Genomic DNA, 19543 nt, shown 5'->3' with positions numbered 1-19543 from the left:
CCCTTCAGCCTGACTTCAGACAAGCAAACTAGCCACTTAAATGTATCGGATGGTGCACTTACCCAGCCGCCCCTTGGTCTGGGACCTTGAGGAAGTCCAAGCTGTCTGGCTGCTGGGAAATCCGATCTGATCCACCCAAGACCTGAGGCAATGGGGGCTGTGCCATACTTGTGTACAGGCTTCTCTGGCTGGCTCGCTGGCTCGCAAGGCCTTGAGGGTGGGGTGTGTGTTGCGGGATTTTTATCACCCCATTCTGATGAAGACCTAGAAATAGTTCAAGATGTGAGCCTGGGGGAGCCCACACCCTCCATTCACAGGGAACCCCCTCACAGAATACCTTTCTAAGTCTGGATAACCTCTGTCCCAGTTACAACAAGGAGTCTTGTGGCACCTTAAAGACTTAACACATTTATTACGGCATGTCTACTGATGTTTCTTTAAGGTGCCACAGGACTCTTTGTTGCTTTTGCTTCAAGAGACTAGCACAAGGGCCACCCATTTGAAAATTCTCCTAGTTAAATTCTGCCCCATCTTCATAAAGCCACCAAAAGCAGGCCCTGCCCCTTTAGGCCAGCATAGAACCCTCTCACCCAATACCTTGCATCCTGCAGTGAACAACCAGATGTTTTTGGGAAGCAAACTCCTGCTGCTGTTCCTCCCACTAACTGGTATTAAATGTTGCGCTGCCGCCGCCTCTGAACATGGAAACTTAACCAATATGGCCAGTAACTGCTGACAGACCTCTTCCTCCATTACAATGCCTAATCCTCTTGTAAAGCCATGTAAGCCAGTGACCATGACACCACATTTTGCAGCCGCAGCAGGCAGCTCCTTTCATTAACTATGTACGGTGCAAAGTCTTTTGCATCTACTGCCAACTTCAGCAGATGGCCTTGAGTTCTAGCAATGTAAGAGAAAGGGAGAAAAAAATTCTCTCCAAGCATTGTTGTATAATCCTCTAACATGTTCTCCCCCCCCCCCCAGCTGTCTTTCAAAGCAACAGCAGCTCAATCCCTAAATGTTTTAGCCCTTCTTCCTATGTAAGAAGAAAGATGGCTGGGCAGTGGCTCCATAGCAGAGCGTAGCCTTGGCACACAGAAGCACCCAGGTTCAATCCCTGACACGGCATCTCCAGGCACGAGGGGGAAAGGACTCTGGTCTGAAACCTTGGGAGCAGATGCTGCCAGTTAAGTGTCAACAAGGATGAGAAAGATAGATCAAGGACTCGGCTCTTGATACGGCAACTCACCGTATTCCAATCTCTTGGTAATTCTGGTTGCATTTTTAAAATCGCTTTTTCCAGTTTTACCTTCTTCTATCTTTGAAATTTTGCCTCTCTCAGCTTTCATGGCTAGTGTATAACACCCTCACCCAAACATTCATAGGTGACGGCAGTTGCTTTGGGGGGGGGAAACAAACCCCAGTGTGGCAAACTTTGGGACTTCATTTGTTAAAATATATATCTACCCTGCCTTTCCTTTAGAAATAAGAACAGAAATGGCTTGAGGAAGCTGATCATAAAACAAGAACTCAATACTACACCTGGTTCTCATTGCTACATCTGAAAAACACACTGAAGAGTTATCAAACAGGGAAGATGAAAAAAGCCTGCAAATTGGTGGGGGTTTTTAAACATGAAAAAAAGCTGAGTAATTGGGAGACATACAAAAATGTGCAAAATTATGTGTGGCATGGAAAAAGTGGCTGGTCTCCCTCTTTCCTAACACTAGAATCCAACAGGGTTATCCAATCAAGCTGAATGCTGGGACATTCAGGACATAATGTATGAAAGAAAGACCTTCTTCATACAGCACATAGTGAAACCATGGATACAGCGCATTGTTAAATGATGGAATTTGCTACTACAAGATGCAGTTGATTAGGCAAATGCATGGAAGGTAAGGCTATCGATGGCTGCTAGCCACAGTGGCTGTATTCTGCCTCTACTGTCATGAGGCAATATAGCTCTGAATACAAGTTGCTTGGAACCGCAAGTGGGGAGACAGCTCTTGCACTAGGCTCTTGCTTGTGGGCATCCCATAATGGACATCTGGTTGGCCACTGTGAACACAGGATGCTGGACTACATGGGCCATTGGCTTCAAGTCTTATGCCCTTATTTTATTTTTACTTTATTTTACAAAATATATACCACTGAATTGTAGTAAAACCTCTAAGCAGTATACAACCAATATCAAAATTATCAATAAGGACAGTTAAAGAAAATTACTTTAATTCTTTTTAAAGCAATCAAAAATGATTAAAATGCCTTAATATCTACATGTGTGGACAGACTTGCTTAAACAAAGGCGTTTCAAGCAGACACTGAAAAGAGTGCAGCAAAGATGCCTGCGTGATGCTTGTAGGCAGGGAGCTCCAAAGTGCAGGACCACATTAAAAGGTTCATTTCTCACAACTGTGGAAGAAGTATTAAGTGGCATGAAGCACTTGAGGGGGCACATGGGGGGGGGGTAAGACGATCACGCAAGCAAATCAGTCCCACCTTGAACTTGGACTGATGTTTTACACAAATACACACACAGACACACACACCACGTTAAGAAAAAAAATACAGAAGTGTGACTGCTAAACCTCATTTCCAAAGGAGTCAATTAAAGCCACATAAGTTTGATGGGCCCAAACAGATGCCAGGAAAAGGGAAGCTCTTCCTAAAATGGGAAGCTCTCCAGAAGAGGGCAAAAGACAACCATCAAAGGAGCCCTCCCCACCTCCACCCCAGTCAAGGAGTTCAGAAGTCTTCCATGATAGCCATGTCTGTTCCCCTAACCAGAGCATCATTTGCCATCATCTGCTTCAAAATACAAACCAGGGGGAGGCGGTGCGGCCCTCATGGGGTAGTGCTGGCCCTGTGTGGTTCTGTTGGAACAGCTCCTGCCTTGGGTTACATTCCTTCTGGTGGGGCCTGCAAGGCAAGATGCAACACCTGTTCAGGCTGCTGCGCAGCAGGGGCCAGGTGGTCACGGCTGCTGACCCCCCCCCCTCCTTGCGACCTCAGGGGACTTCATACGTACGGGAGTTCTTTGGGAGTCCAGGCCCGATGCTGACCTGCAGCACTTTATTACTTGGCTTGAGAATGGCCACGTCTCCCTGGCCTTGGCTGAACTGCACCTGGCGGGACCCACCAGCCTTCCAGGGCCCCCAGTTCTCCTTTTTTAGCTTCACTTCAAGCCTGAAACAAAGTGGGCAGGAAAACTCAGTTAGTTGCATGAGAAGGATACCACCCACATGCCCGGGAACAGCCACTGCAGCCCATCAGCTTCAGCATCACAACTTCAGTTGTAGTCCGAAATATTTGGAGGATATCAGGTTGAGGAAAGTGGCTCCAGGGTCTGACACCACCATTGTATAATTTGGGGGCACAGAAAACGAATTTCCACCTGATCCCAAAAGGTGGGGTCTGTTTCCCAAAGTTTGGTCTCATCTCTGAAGAGCAAGAGTTGTTGACATTCTGAAAAATCTCTGTTGCTTTGGGAGGTGAAATTTAAAGTCAGTCTCCATTGAAACAAATGCCCACTGCACAAGAATATGCCTCTCCAACAGGGCTGATGTCATGTGGCTGCTGGGTGTTTCGGACGGCAGAGTTGCCCAGCCTTGCATTATGCGTTTAATGACATGCACAAAAAGCAAACAAGCTGGTACACAGAGAGCGAGCCCTGCCTCAGCCAGGAAATGACACCAGCAAAATGCACTTACTATCCTTTTTTCTTGGAGACTTCTACACAAGCTGGGAAATGACCTGCCTAAAAAAACAAAACATTCTGGGGTGGTGGGCTTTGCGTCAGAATTTATTTTTCCTGCTTAGGAGCATTTATTTCCCCCTCTTCCTTCTTACAGAGCAGAGTGAGTTCCCCCTCCTCCTCATCACCACAAAGGAAAATAAATGGTCGCCATTTGCTTGCAAACCCAGCTGTGGAAAAGGCCTGGGGCTGGACTTGGATGAAACCGTGGGGAGAGGGGGGATTCCTGCAACCACAAAGACCTGGCTGTGGTCTCTCTTTCCCACAGAACTGAGGACTCCAGTAGCCTGGGGGGAGGGGCCTACCTTGGAAAAACGAGCCCTGGAAAGAGATGCCCAGGTGAGAAATGGGTTAGCTCTCCATCTCCCAGGCCCAAGCAGGGCCTCGCCCTCATCCAGAAACCAGAATGCTCAACTGAAAGCCATACTCTGGTGCTTCCTACCAAATGGAAGTGAGCTCATTACACCCTGCCTCCCTCAACTGACTGCTCAGCCTGGTGAAAGAAAGGACTGGGCTGTATGACTGGGCCCAAAGGCGGGCTGGGGAGGTCATTCCAGGCATGCCATAAGGAAACTTCCGACACCCTCCTCACACTGATGTTCATCTTTACTGCAGGGTTGGTCTCTTTCACAAGGCACAAAGTACTAGGCCCAAACATCGATCTGAGCCCTGATGTGTGCCTCCTCCACGAGAGGCCTGGTGGCAACACGAGACCTTTTCTGTGGTGGCTCCCTGCTTGTGGAATGCTCTCTCCAGGTAGGCTTGCCTGGTGCCTTTGTTACATATCTTTAGGCACCAGGTGAAAACATTCCTCTTCTCCCAGACCTTTGGCAAATTAAACAATCTATGGCCTTTTAAACTGGGAGTGCTTTTGTTTGTCACTATAGTATGTACATTTGTATTTTTATATTGTAAGCCACCCTGTGATCCTCAGATGAAGGGTGGTATAGAAATTTAATAGATAATAATCATAATCATATGCTCTGTGATTATCACGCGTTGTCTCAGGGCCACACTTCCGACTGCCTTTTCTGACGCCCCTAAAGGCACAGCTGGGGCTTCTCATGTGATTCAGCCTGACAGGAGGGAAGCGCTGCTGTTGAACCTGTCACTCACGTATTGCCAAACTTGAGAGGTAGCCGCCTTTGTGTCTTCTCCTCGTAGCGCTTCGACAAAAGGCTGAGAAACTCCGTCTTGAATACTGACTCAAGGAGACTGTCATATTCTTGCTCATGAATGATGAAGAGGTCATCCTGCATCATGCTGCAGAAATAAAAGCCAGGGTCACAAGAAATTCAAAACTGGCCTCTCCTCTGACCCCCTTTAGGACAGAAATGAACTGACAGCTTTTTTTTAGGATTGAAGTTGTTGACATTTTTTTTACAATTTTATCCCAGAGTTGTTGAGCTTTTCTTAGAATTGAAGTTTACCCCAAAGTTGTTGAGCTTTCTTTAGGATTTTACCTCAGGATTAGGCCCCTGAAACAAGACTTTTGATATGCCTGCTCTAAGAGAGCGAGCTGCTTCTACTTCTCCAGCAGAGGACACTGTCAGCACATTTATGTAACTCCTGCCCACCACTACTTCCTGTTCTTTAAATTCAAATATATTCATATCCTTCTGGCTGACTGCTGATTCCCATTTAGATTGATCAGGCCCCTATGTCTGATGGAATGAGCTGAACAGCAGGCAGAATGTAATCCATTCACTCAATTTCAGAACAGTATACAAGCTGTTCTGAAGGTGAGTGAATGAATTACATTTCAATAACAGGAAGTAGTGGTTTCTGGCCACGCCTATGAGTCAATGGCGGTTGTTCTTTGTAGCCCTCCAGGGGTTGTGAAGAAGTTCAGGCAGGGGACAGAGAGATGAGGCATAAATCCTCTCGATGTTCCTCAGTGGCGCCTGGGGAGTTCACTGCATCCCGCAATGTCACACAACCCCGTGTCTGCCAACTTGAAAGGCAGAACGGGAGCGATCTGGGAGTGTGCCCCTGCCATGGACAAGCCTCCGTTACTGGCATGATTTGTGGAAGGCTCCTCCTCAATCTGGATAATTGGCATTAATCAAGAGGCGCCCTTGAAGCATCATATGCTAATGGGCTGCAATCAATCAGCTGCCGAAAAACCGGGACTCGTTTTCTGAAGGTATATGAATGATTTTCTGAAGTTTGAGAATCCTTACAACAACCTGAAAGGAAAGGGGGAGGACAAGGAGCTTTGTGCTTTGTGTTTTGTAATGGTCTTTCTTTCTCTTGTCCTCCCCTACAATAAAGAGACATATGTACAGCCGTACCTTGGTTTTCGAACAGCTTAGTTCTTGAATGTTTTAGCTCCCGAACGCCGCAAACCCAGAAGTGACTGTTCGGTTTGTGAACTATTTTTGGAAGCCAAACATCCAATGAGGCTTCTGCGGCTTCTGATTGGCTTTGGTTTCTGAACATTTTGCAAGTCAAACAGACTTCCGGAACGGATTCTGTCTGACTTACAAGGTACGACTGCAGTTGCTACTCTGTTTAATACTCCGAAAAGGGGGGTGGGGTGGCTTTTGATTTATGCTCTACAAGGAATTTAACAAGGTTTTGCTATGTCCCTCCCCCCCTTGACCGAGGCTGAATGGATGTTATTTATGAATACCACTGGATGGGGGTGTTGCTGGAGGAATGACCCACAGCTGGATTGTTGTTGAAGTGAGGCTGAATCTTAGAAAAGATTTTGCTGTGTATCCTGGGCTGAGAAAGACCTCCAGAGGGGAACTTAATGGCGGACGTCTGAAAAGTTCACTCTGTGAGATTTTTATGGCTGTGGTTCGCAAGTCAGTTTGATAACAGCGAAATGGAAACACTGCAAAGAACTGAACGACGAGAGAAAGAACTGAACTCTTCCAACACTCCAGGTCTGGAACAAAAATGTACATAAAGGGCTACACACATGAAATGGATTATATATTTACAAGATGAAACTGAGGTGCTGTTTTGTAAGGTGAAAAAGCGGACAGCTGGAAGAATGGTTTAATGGCAAGTGAAGGATGTCGATTGGATATAAATAAGAAATGAAGCAGCTATGGGGGGAACTACTGAACAACAACAAAATTGGGTTTGATGTGTAATAATTTGGGAATTTTTTTTTAAAGGAAGTAGTACTGTGGTAGTTACAGGATCAGCATTAGAACAGTGGAATTTTTGAAATGGGGAGCAGCATGTTTGCTGCCTCTGCCAACTTCCATCAGCTCCAGCGAGTCAGGGGAGGGGAGACTGTGGGAGCCCCTCTAAATGCTGTTGGGCTCCCAACTTCCAGCAGCTAACATAGCCAGTGGTCAGATGATGGGAGCTGTAATCTGGCAAGGTCTGGAGAGACTGAGGTTCCCCATCTGTGACTGAGTGGTTTGTTTCTTGACTAGATTCTGGACAAGGATGTTGGATGAGGGAGACTTTGGTGTGATCCTGCAAAGCACTTCTCAAAGGGTCACTTAATGCAGATTAGTTATCAGATGAGGGTCAAAAGAGATCTCTCTCTAGTTCAGCATCCCGTTTCCCACAATAGACAACCAGGGAAGCCCACAAAGGGAAGCCCACAAGCTGGGCAGGAAGGTAAACTGCCATCTCCAGAATTTAGTATTCAGCGGTATACTGCTGAGCTATTATCACTAATATCAGCAGGAAGGACCTCCTTGCTAAATCAGATCAGATCCAGTCCCAGGATCCAGCTTCCTTCCATACTGGCCAAGCAGATACCTCCAGGAAATGAGCAAATTTAATACATGTCATGAAGCAGAAGAGGAGGAACCTGTGGCCCTGCTCTGGACATTGCTGGACCCCAATACCCATCATCCCTGACCATTGGCCATGCTGGCTGGGGCTGATAGGAACAGGAAGCAGCAGAAAGCCAGTAACAACAGGCCCTGCTCTGGAACTTTAAAGCTTGCTGCTGCCCACCAACGCTGCCTCCCACCCAACTTAGCTCTCCTCCTCTCTCCCTTCCCCCACTGGCCCATTCCTGTGAAAGAAAGAGGAGGTGGGACTGACCTTAGTGAAACGGAGAGAATCCTTTCCACCTCGATCCGTCGCTTGAGCACCTCTTTCACCAGGCCTTTCTCTGGGCCTTGCTTCACCTTTTCACGCCCAACCAGGTACACACACTTTGGGGAGAGGATGAGGTCTCGCTTGATGCCCTGGAAATGAAAACAGACCTGTGTTTATGCCCCTAAGATTTACCGGCAAATAGAATTCTTTTAAATGAGCAATAAGGATTGATTTAGCTTTAGGTCCCAAGTTCCATCATCTGGAAAGAAATAAGGAGACACCTGGGTGTGAGGGAACTTGGCTCCAGCAGACAGCCCAATATATTCTGATGCCCACAATGTAAGATGGTGCAGAGACCCGGCCAGCCCAGGCAGAATTTACTGTGTAGTTATTTTGCCCTGACCCATTCCTACCTTAAACCTCCGGTCGTATTTGGTGACAGTGTCAGCAAAATCGATCTTTTCCCGCTTTCCCACAAATTGCCGCAGCTCTGGGTGGTCCTCCATGCCTATGTAGTCACCCACAAAGTTCCGATTGATGCTGTTTTTCCTTCTCTCCTTCTTGTTCAGCAGCAGGTCAGAGGCTGTAAAATGGGGAGAGAGGAAGAAGTGGTTCTTTGCAGCCCCAATTATAAAGATGAGTTTCACAGTTCTGAGAAACAAGGAGATGCCATTCCAGCTACATTTTTCTAGAGGCTGGGGGGGGGGAGTGGGGGAGTGCATAACATAAAATTACAGTGATTACTGATTTTCTACTCCTTGCCCCCAGAGAACTGCATGCTTACTGTGGGAAATGAGCTATGTCCTACAGGTTCTTATTGTGGAAACAGAGCTGATAAATACCCGTTTTTCACAATGCCAACCTTAAACCAATGCACAGGCTGCCACCCTGCACCTACTTAACCTGGGAGTAGCCCCATTAAACACAAAGAGCCTTACATCTTAAGTAGACATGTATACCACCATTCTGGAAAGTTAACAATGCAGTGAATTCCTACTGAGTGCCTGGATATCAGTTCCTGCACAGCAGCACACATGCCTAAGCCACTTTGCAGAGTCTTCACAATCTGCATTTGCCATTTGGGGAGGCGATTCTGTAACACACACACACACACACAGACACACTGTAGTACTACTTGCAGAAAATAACTTCTAGGGAGCAGGAAGGTGCACAAAATGGGAGGCAGAAACAGAATCACTTCAAGACTCTACTGCCTAGTGTCCAAACAACTCACTTGTCAATCATAGTGCTGACTTCACTCATTGGCTAAAAATACTGACAGGTGGGAGCAGCCAGGGGCAAAGTCCTGAGTTCCTGCTTTATTAGCAGCCGAGACGTACCTTCTTCTCTCATCTGTACATATTTCTTCCTGGCCACGTATTTCCGCCACGCCTTCTGGATGGCCCGTGCATAGCCATCGTACTTCCGCTCCCGCATCTCTTCCAGCAAAAACAGCTGCAATAAGAAGAAAACCCATCACCTCAGCAAGTGAGGGAGGAAAGGAAAGGATGGGAAGCAGAAGTCAAACTGGCACACCGCTTTGGGCAACAAATTGCTTACTTACTTTGCCAAACCTTTATAAGGCATCCCAAGTATAGGCCGTCATAAAACATCCATATGTAAAAATTTAAAATATATACAAATAAACAGCATGCAAAATATATATTGACAAGGATTTTCATTGGGATTTCTTCCCGCTAAATAGTGACACTCACCACCATAGAGATACTATTGACACAAACTCAGCCACCCTTGCAGTTACTTCCGGGTTAATGTCAGACAGATAGAATCTGATATTTTCATTGTGTCGTGATGTTAAGACTACCCAAAAAAGGGGATAGCATGAGTTTGCATAGCTGGTTGTATAATGGACAGTAGAAAAGAATATGTTCTACAGCGTCCGGCACATTCAAAGAACAACTGCAATGTTTATCATTTGTGGGGAAGTTTAAATAACCTGCCATTGACAAAATCTGAGTGGGAAACGTTCAGTCAAGCTAATATAAAGGCCCTGTGTTGGACTGGAATTATTAATTTTGAGATATAAGTGACCCTGTTATCTTTATTTAAACCATAGAGCCTAGGGGAGCAAATTTTATTTACAGCTGACTTGGTATTTTGTTTTTCAATGTCTCTTAATCTGGTTTGAATATTGCGATAAATATATTGCTCACTTGAATTATACAAGAGTTCCAAGTCAATACAGTAGAACCTTGGTTCTCGAACTTAATCCATTCCGGGAGTCCGTTCGACTCCTGAAACTGTTCGAAAACTAAGGCACAGCTTCCGATTGGCTGCAGGAGCTTCCTGCACTCAATCGGAAGCCGCATCGGATGTTTGGCTTCTGAAAAACGTTCGCAAACCGGTACAGTTACTTCTGGGTTTCCGGCGTTTGGGAGCCAAGCCATTCAGGAACCAAGGTACCACTGTATCAATAGATCTGATTTTGCTATGTAAGAGTTGGAACCAACTGGTTTCATAAGAGTCCTTAAGTAAGTCAGAAAGCAGACTTGAAGGTTGGCAATGTAAATGGCAACGCAACCAGTATTTTATAGTGCTGGCCCACGCCCAATATTCTATCATGTGTATACCTAGTTCTGCACACATCGTCTCATACTTGATTGAACTTGGGAGCCCCAGGATACATCTCAAGAAACTTGAGTGTATCTTATCTAAATCACGATTATATGCTTGTATCCATACTGGGATCCCAAAAAGTAGCTGGGACGACACTTTAGCTTGATAAATCTGAATAGCAGCTGATGTAAATTGGTTTGTTGTTGTTGTTGTTCAGTTGTGTCCAACTCTTCGTGACCCCATGGACCAGAGCATGGTCCTTTCTTAAAAGAAAACTGAGCTACTGCTGAGGAGGTGTACTTTGCCTGTTTGATACCACTTGTGTGATGGTTTGACCAACCATCTGGAATACAATTCTGAGATATTTGTGCATCTTTACTAGCTGGGTTCCTTGTCTTCTTATTTTCCATTTCTCAAATTTTCCCAGAATTGTTCTCTTCTCATATTTTATTGAAAATTTTATTGGTTTCACAATAGGAAATCAGGGAGAGTAAAAAACGTCCCAGACCTACCCTCGTCAGTGATAATAAGGCCATATCATCCACATACAGTAGCAGTGCGACTGGGTTTTGATTGATTTGGGGGGGGGGGGTTATTCTATTTTTTTAATGTGCTCTGGAAGATCTGATAAAAAATAAATTAAAAATAAAAGTGGCAAGAATAACACCCTTGTTTTACACCTTTCATATCAGGGATATTGGAAGAGAGGGGACCTTTGGCATTGAGTTTGATTTGGCAGATGTTAAAAGAATATAAATTCTGTATTAGGATCAGCGAGCGTTAATTGATTCCTAACTCTACAAGCTTCCTCCACAATATCACACAATCAACTGAATCAAAGGCACCATGAAAATCTATGAAAGCTGCATAAATTTTGGAATGATTTTGAAGTCTATATTTTTCAACCAAATGTGTAAGTATGAGACAATGGTCCAAGATAGATTAGCCTCTGGAAAAGCCTAATTGTTCTTTCCCTGGTAAGTTCAGATTTTTCATCCTGGTAACCTGTGCGCCAAGGCCCCGCACCCCCTCCTTTGATCAATAAAACACATGGACACCAGTATTTTAGGTTAAGGGGTGAAAAAAGGTCATGAGTTTTATTGGTTACAGAATGTGAGTGGTATTGGCTGTAGGCATTGGACCGAAACGACTATATCTGACTCCTGCCCACCATGCAGGAAGTCTCACAAGGGTTAGCCATTCACAATTTGTAAATTAAAATTATTACACGGCTTGAGCAAGCATATACCTTCCCTGTTTATAACCTTGTCTCTAGAGAATCTTCCTATTTTCATTGAATGTGCGATATCATCGGTGGTATTCCAATTTAAAGCGCTACTTAATTGTTCAGTGTCAGTTCCCACCCTAGCATTAAAATCGCCCACTATTGTTAATGAGGCATTTGGGTATTGCAAACGCCTCATTAACAAATTGCATACTGAAGTTGACTTTCCGTGGGCGCCACCCACTTGGATCAACAGACAGAACCTCCACAAATATGTGGAGTGTGCCACAAATACGCCACTGGCACAAATAGGTCAGTGTGGGTCACTTTCCCCTGCTTTAAAAGCAGAAATCCCAGCACTGCAAGAAAAGCCCAGGTGTGGGAAATGGGAAACGATTCAGGAAGTCCCGCAGACAGACAATGCAGAGATTCACCTTCCTCCAAGACATGTGTGTCTCCAATCAACCAGCAGCGGATGAAAGGAGGATATTTTTGGAAACAAGGAGCAGTTCGTCTTAAAGTCAAAAGGGGACCTGGCCTATCTCACACATTTCACATCTGCTTTCAGGCAGAAGACGGGAGAGAGACAGAACTGCATGATGGCTGCTGACAAGGGATTTAGCAGCATCTGCTTGACGTTCTGATTGCTGGAGTCTTGGCACGGAGTTCCTGCGCACAGTGTGATGTTCACAGAGAGGACAGCAATGCCGAGATCTTTCAGGGTGCCCTGGACAGGGCTGAGTCCTGCAACTCTTCATAAATGCACTCCTAACCCTGCACACTCCCCAGCTCCCTGGACTGTTGCCAAGAGCCTCTGGCTTCCAAGGTGTGCGGCACAATCCTCCAGTCTGGCCAGATTTTTTGCTAGGGTGGGAGTGATATATGAAACTGGTTCATGCCAAGTCAGACTTCTGGCCCATCTATCCTGCTCTGGTGAGCAGGCAGCTCTCCAGAGCCTCAGGCAGAGAACAGGACTTTCTCATCACCTGCAACCTGGCCCTCTTGAAGTGGAGGTTCAAGAGGCTGAACATCAAGCTGTCTGCATACAGAGCAGGTGCAGTGGGACTTTTAAATTGACAGCCTCCCTAGTCCTGAACACCCCTGTCTAGTTTGCAAGATTCCACCAGGGTTCAATCCTGCCACTCCAGGACTGCAGTAGCTCAGTAGAGCAGGAAGGGACAACCCCAGCATCCACATGCATAGATTTTATTTGTATGCTGCCTTTCCATAGTTCAAGCCATTCTCAAGGTGGTGAGTCAGTCAGGCCTGACCCAAGCCAGGTGGAAAAAGGCCTGCAAGGTAAGGAAGCAGATCTTCCAGGATTCACATCCCCGAGTGTGTGACTATCCATTCTTTCTGCTCACATGACAACATAGCTGACAAAGCAAAGGTTGGTGGCCACAACTCCACCAAGTTCTTCTGGTGTCTGAAGTGGGATGGTGCCCACTGACTTCCCATTAAATTAGCATGTGGCATAATCCACTGGGATGTTTTCCTCCACAAGCTCCATGGAAGTGAACAGGAATTGTGGAACAGCTTAAATAGATACACTGAAATGGAAGTGTCTTCCATTTCAGTGTATCTGAAGAAGTGTGCATTCACACGAAAGCTCATACCAAGAACAAACTTAGTTGGTCTCTAAGGTGCTACTGGAAGGAATTTTTAATTTTGTTTTGTTTTGACTATGGCAGACCAACACGGCTACCTACCTGTAGCTTAAATAGAGGAACTCCCCTGTGTCATTTGCACCCTCTGGGTCTGATCCTTCTGCCTCCAAAAACAACAGCCTTCACCAGCCTGTAGCCCTTCAAATATTTTGGACTACAGCTCTCATCTGCTGTGGTGTTATCAAAGTCTGTCCTAGAGTTTCTACCTGTGTCTTCACATATATGTAAACAGCTTACAGTTTTCAGCATGCTGTGGCCAACCTTTCTCTCCTGAAATAATTAGCATGCCTCTCTGCCTCATTTTAAAATAAAAATGGAAAAGGGAGCTGGCAGAACAAGCTGCTCACAGCAACTTTACTTGCATGGCTGACTCCCAGAAAGTAGTACTAATTGCAGCACATCTATCAAAGCAAAGCAACCCATCAGATGTAATTAAAGTTTGTGTCAGACACACTTCCTGTGCCCAGAAAGAAAAACCAGCATCCCTCTTTTAAAAAACACACCTTAATGACTTGCAAGAGATTTTCAACACAAACATATAAGAGAAGTTTTATAAAGAATGATCTTCTATTTCCTTCACTGTTCCTTCTTAAAAAGAAATTATCTTGGTGCACCCAAGAGGGAGATGCAATTAGTACTACAGAAGGCCTAGGTCTGATCCATACTTAACCCCGTTGCCTTCAAACCCTGGTGGCAAACTGAGAATCACCTCCAGAAAATATGCCCGCTCTCACTCAAGAAGGCCCACACTGCTGAGGCAGGTAGCTACAGTTCACAGGGGAGCAGAAGTCCAGTCCTCTCAACACACACCCAAGAGGAAGCAAGATCACAGCAGCAATGGGATCCACCACCGGCCTATGCGCGTTCAGGTGAATGATTGCATGGTGTCTACATGCACCCAACTGTCTCAGCAGTGGGCTCTCCACTTCTGATTAGAAACTGTACATTCCTCCCAGGCTTCCTAACTGTGTGGAGAGAGCCCCACGGGGACAGTTTACTCACCCCAGCTACGTTGCAAGAACATGGCTCATGAGACATCTACACTTGACCTGAATCAGGTATTTCAATGGATGTCTACACCACCAATTTAAACTGGTTTAATTAACAGTCATTACCTATTGCCAGAAAACTCTATCAAATCTAGCTCTATAGGGTTGGGGCGAATCGTTCTCAGCACTGAACTACTATTCTTAGGATTCTTTAGGACAGGGCAGAGGAAACTGTAAGGGCCCTCCAGAAATAGTTGAACTGCAACTCCCTTCATCCTTGACACTGGCTATGTTGGCAGGGGCTGATGGGAGTTGGAGTCCCAACAACATCTAGGAAAGGCTGCCTGTGTTACCAGCTGATGCACTGTACACTTAGTCCCACCCACCCACCAAAGCACACACATACCACACACAAGCAGACATGCTGAGCCCCTGCCCAACATTTTTAGCCAACCTGCGCAGATCATCAGAAGAGTGAGACATTTCTCTCCTCATTCTGACACTAGACTGCGAGAAGAGGTTTAAACCTCTCAGCCTAGTCCAGTGTCGCAGTAGAAGAAGAAGAAGAAGAAGAAGAAGAAGAAGAAGAAGAAGAAGGAGAAGAGTTTGGATTTGATATCCCGCTTTTCACTACCCGAAGGAGTCTCAAAGTGGCTAACATTCTCCTTTCCCTTCCTCCCCCACAACAAACACTCTGTGAGGTGAGTGGGGCTGAGAGACTTCAAAGAAGTGTGACTAGCCCAAGGTCACCCAGCAGCTGCATGTGGAGGAGCGGAGACACGAACCCGGTTCCCCAGATTACGAGTCTACCACTCTTAACCACTACACCACACTGGCTCTCCTCTCTTCTGGTGAATCCTCTTCTGGAGAGCAGGTAACCTCCCCCCAGCACTGCTGTGTCACAAAATGGAAAACAAAGGAGAAGAGGGTGGCTTGATCAAGACTTGCAATCCAGGAACAAGTGCAAATTCTATCCATTTGGTCTACGCAACACACTGCAGAACTGACAAGTGACCTCCCCTCCCCGCCCCCCCAATTCTACAGTTCAGCTCTAGCAGGTTGTCTCACGCTTTGGAGTCAAGACTTTGCCCTTCTACTCACAGACTCTGGTGCCTTGATGAAGACTTTTGTTCTCCCAAGCTGATATTGGTCAGGATCCACATTGACAGAATGGAGGAGGTGGAGAACCCCTTGTTTTTCGTCCCCTTTCCAGGAAGGCCAGGTTGCTTTGGTCAGGATGGCGTACCTGCAGAAAAGCACAAACACCACCGTCATTATTACCACCCCATCTGGCTGTGTTGCCACAGGGTTAAAAATAAAAGACAAACACAAATAAAATACCTCAAGGGCCACCTTTTCCTATATGAACTGACCCAGACCCTGCATTCATCACCTTAGACCCTTCTTCATGTGCCTCCTCCACAAGAGGCCGGGGGGGGGGCAACACGAGGACGGGCCTTTTCTGTGGTGGCCCCCTGCTTGTGGAATGTGCTCCTGAGAAAGGCTTGCCTGGCGCCTTTGTTACATATCTTTAGGTGCCAGGAAAAACATCCCGCTTCTCCCAGGTCTTTGGCTTATTAAACCATTTAAACTGTTGGGGGCAGTTATTTTTTTTTTTTTTGTACTTAGTTATGTATTTTTGTGTTTTTATATTGTAAACTGTCCTGTGATCTTCAGATAAAGGGTAGTATTGAAATTCTAATCATCATCAGATGATGATGATGATGATGATGATGAGGTTCTGCAATTCCACTCAGTGACAGATTTCATCTATGGGCAATTCCAGGACAAATTTAAAATCAGTTATTGGGATACATCAATTGAAATTCCTGCTCTAATATAAGCACCATCCAAAGCCACCCACACTTCAGTTTGTTCAAGAATGGATTAATGCAATTCAAGGAACAGAAAAGCATCATTATTATTCCAAAATCCACACTTGAGACTGACCAAAATGTCATAAAAGTGAGGTAAGCTTTCAAGTTCTCCAGAACTGTTCATCAGGCAAGATGTTACACAAAGTGGGGATGGGGGGTGTCGGGGGGGGGGGGGAGTCAGGAGAGGAAAAACAAAAACCAAAGAAGTACAAAACTTGGAAATTCCAAGATGGAGGTCAGCCTCTCCATCCCAGGTGCTACAGAAATGTTCTACACCAAGGATTCTGGGATAATGAAGCAATTGAAGCATGATAAATTGAAATCTGGCCTCTAACTCAGAACCATCCCGCTGCAGTCAAGAGTTGGAACAGGCCCCAAAACCATGGAGACATTGGTGCAAGGTATTTTCTTAAATTTTACAGCTTTTTAAATTTCTACCCAAGGCATCATATCTAGCTGAAGAAAGATAATACATAAAAGTCAACTTAGAGTTTGGATAATCACAGCAGTGTAGTCTAATATTTACTGTCTTGTACCCTAACCATTCCTCCCGTATGATCAAGGTTGTTTACCTAGGTATTCCCTTATTGTATCCTAAGCCTTGTGGTGCATTTCAGGCAAAGAGAGAGAAAGAGAGAGAGAGAGGAGAGAAGAGAAGCTCAAGGTCACCAGGGAGCTTCATTGCTGGACTAAGATTTGTGTTTCCCCAGCCTCTCCATTACACCACCACAAGGCTCAGTTACAACAGGAAAACAACCTTGGAAATCATAACTAATATGTGAGCAAAGACAGGATAGTCGCGGAATCATCGAAATAAAACAAGGGCTGACCAAACAGTTTAGACAGCAAGATGTTGTCATTCAGTTGTCTCTCTGGCAGTACACAAAGAGCATTGCCTGCTGCCTCAGGGGAGCAAATCTTGCATTTCTGGTGTGGGATCCTTTTCCCACTTCCTCTCTCCCTCCCTAACAACTGCCTGACGCTTCTTTATTAAACCGCATCAGCTTCCATCCTCCGACATAGCAGAAATGTGGGGCATTTCCAGCTTGAAAGAATTTGCAGGACACACAAAATCAAAACAGAAGCAAAAGCAAGCCATTGTTACGAGAAAGCAGAGCAAGGGAGGAAGGAAGGAAGAAGAGCCCAGGAGGAGATTTAGCAGCTAGGGCTGCAACGTCTGGACGACTTGAAAACATTTTGATAAACTAAAAGGGTCTCCTGGTTATAATTTATTTCTTTATAGTGATAAAAACTACAGATGACAGGGGAACATCTTAGAAGGTGAAGGGAGAGAGAGAGAGAGAGAGGAGGAGAGAGAGAATGCTTTGTGTATGATCTAGGATGTATGTCTGTATAATCTAAAATCAAAAGAAAGTATGCTTTATTTTCTTTAGAACAATTTCCCTACTGAGCAACAACAACAATTTAAATATGTATAAATCACACTTTCATATAACACACTGCAAAGTGACATACAACTCAAAAACGCAATGCAGATTGCAGGAGGTCCCTGAACAATCAACTGATTAACTAATGTAAACTTATATGATTAATCAACTAAGATTCCTTTTGTCAGGCAGCAGCTGTCATTTTTGCTGCTCCATCACAGCGAAAACAGTACAGAGAGTAAAGGCAGAGAAGACAAAGCTGTTGTTCCTTAAAGCAGTATGGCTTGTTTGAAAAAATGGCATACCTTATTCCAGCCTTACCCAACCTGGCGTCCTCCAGACGTTTTGGACTACAACTCCCATGAGTCCTATCTAGTGGGCACCAGGTTGGGGAGGGCTTCTTTATTCCACCATAACACAAGCTCTGAAATACAGTAGCAGGTTTCAAGCATTGTCAGTTTGAGAGAGGCGCTGGGTGGGAGAGGACAAACACAGAAGGAAGACATCGACTGGGAAGTGTCACCAACAAAGCAGTTGCCAGGGCAGCTTTTGCAACTCTCTATTTATAAGGTGGTGTATTTTTAAGTATTTGTGCCATGTTAGTAATAATAATACTAACACAATAATAATGACACACAAGGGCAGGAGTAAGATGGGGATGTGGTGCAAGAGCATTTCAGCTGCTCCTCAAATCTTAGGTCTGCCTTCACTTTAAGAGAAAGGTTATTTTTGGATTTGTTGACAAGCAAAAAAGAGCCCAAATTTAACACACCTGGGCTTCTTTAGGCTCCTATCTACTCTATGCAGTAATGGAGAGGAAAACTTGGGAATTTTTTTTGTGTGGAATGTGATCTTCCCTTCCATTTCAAAATCTCCCTGAAGAGATGAAAGCAACATAGAGGAATACCGTACCTCTGTAAGAATTTCTGGAACACTCGCCTATAGGCATAACCCGCTCGCCGCACTCTGATATTTTCTTTGAGCCCAAGATATTCCACTTGGTGCTTTACCCTGCAGGGAAAGGGTCAGAAAATAAGCACGATTAGTTGAAGAGGTAGGGAGGAATCAGCATTCAAGTGTCAGCTCTACATGGAGAAAAAACTCACGGCCCTTATAGTAACAGATTGAAGGAAAAGAAGCAGCAGTTTCAAGTGACAGCAAAGCACACTTAGGCTGCTGTTACCCAGGTTAGAGGTGATTGGGCAATCTCCTTCTCATGTGGATAGCTTGCTGCACTCATTTGTAATGTGCAAAACAGATATTGGGACCTTCCTATCGTAAGATCTTTCTTAGACACTGAAAACAAGTGCCACCAGATAACTGGGGTCAAGACACTCTTGTCTCTGGATGTTCCTAACAAGCACTGCAAACTCCCTGTGCACTGTGCAGTCTTGACCCCAGTTATCTGGTCCTCCAAAATAAAGATGATAAAAGATAAACATGGTGACCTTCAGACATTGCTGGACATCAACTTCCAACAGCCCTGGCAGCCAGGAGTATGTAACATGCATGGATATGGGAAATGGAGGTGGGTTAAAGCATTGCCTCTTTCATTATGTAGTAATCTGAAGAAACTCAGTAAAATGAGTAAATAGCAAGAGACACCCCCCCCCCCCAAATGTGTGTCTGTGGTTATGATTTAAGTCAGGGGGAATCCAACTAATTTTGGCCTGAGTTAGCGTACACAACTTTCAAGACAATTTCTGGCTATCCTGCTGTGTTTGTGCTGGGAAAAAGAGGCAGGGGACACATACCCCGTAAACAACACTTTGGATTTCAACGATGGAGGATTATGCTGAAGGAAACTCTTGTGACAAAACATGTTGCAATGTTTGCATGTGCAAGAAAGGTACGAATCGGCCAGTTGGAATTATATCCATGCCAGTTTTTGCAGGAACAGAGGAATCTGCCTCAGAGTTAGTCAGATCATTGGTCCATCTAGCTCAGTGTTGTCTACACTGACTGGCAGCAGTCCTCCAGGGTTGCAGACAGGGATCTCTCCTGGCACCACTTGGGGATCCCGCTGAAGAATTGGACCATGCA

General features: G+C 45.3%; 1 protein-coding gene across 1 annotated transcript in view; it reads right to left on the bottom strand.

Annotated features, from left to right (window-relative positions):
* The window catches only part of MYO1E (myosin IE), a 111873-nt gene that overhangs the window by 3625 nt on the left and 88705 nt on the right, over positions 1-19543 (bottom strand). The window contains exons 18-26 of the mRNA XM_033167782.1: positions 18413-18511; positions 15337-15481; positions 9118-9232; positions 8191-8360; positions 7781-7926; positions 4874-5020; positions 3032-3189; positions 2827-2922; positions 63-264 (exon numbers count right to left, since the gene is read on the bottom strand). Of these exons, the coding sequence (XP_033023673.1) occupies positions 63-264; positions 2827-2922; positions 3032-3189; positions 4874-5020; positions 7781-7926; positions 8191-8360; positions 9118-9232; positions 15337-15481; positions 18413-18511 (1278 nt within the window). The remainder of the gene's footprint in view (positions 1-62; positions 265-2826; positions 2923-3031; positions 3190-4873; positions 5021-7780; positions 7927-8190; positions 8361-9117; positions 9233-15336; positions 15482-18412; positions 18512-19543) is intronic.

The sequence above is a fragment of the Lacerta agilis genome, chromosome 13 (genome assembly GCF_009819535.1).
Source record: "Lacerta agilis isolate rLacAgi1 chromosome 13, rLacAgi1.pri, whole genome shotgun sequence".
In the NCBI taxonomy this organism is placed as follows: Eukaryota; Metazoa; Chordata; class Lepidosauria; order Squamata; family Lacertidae; genus Lacerta; species Lacerta agilis.
This window is presented reverse-complemented; position numbering and strand designations above follow the sequence as displayed.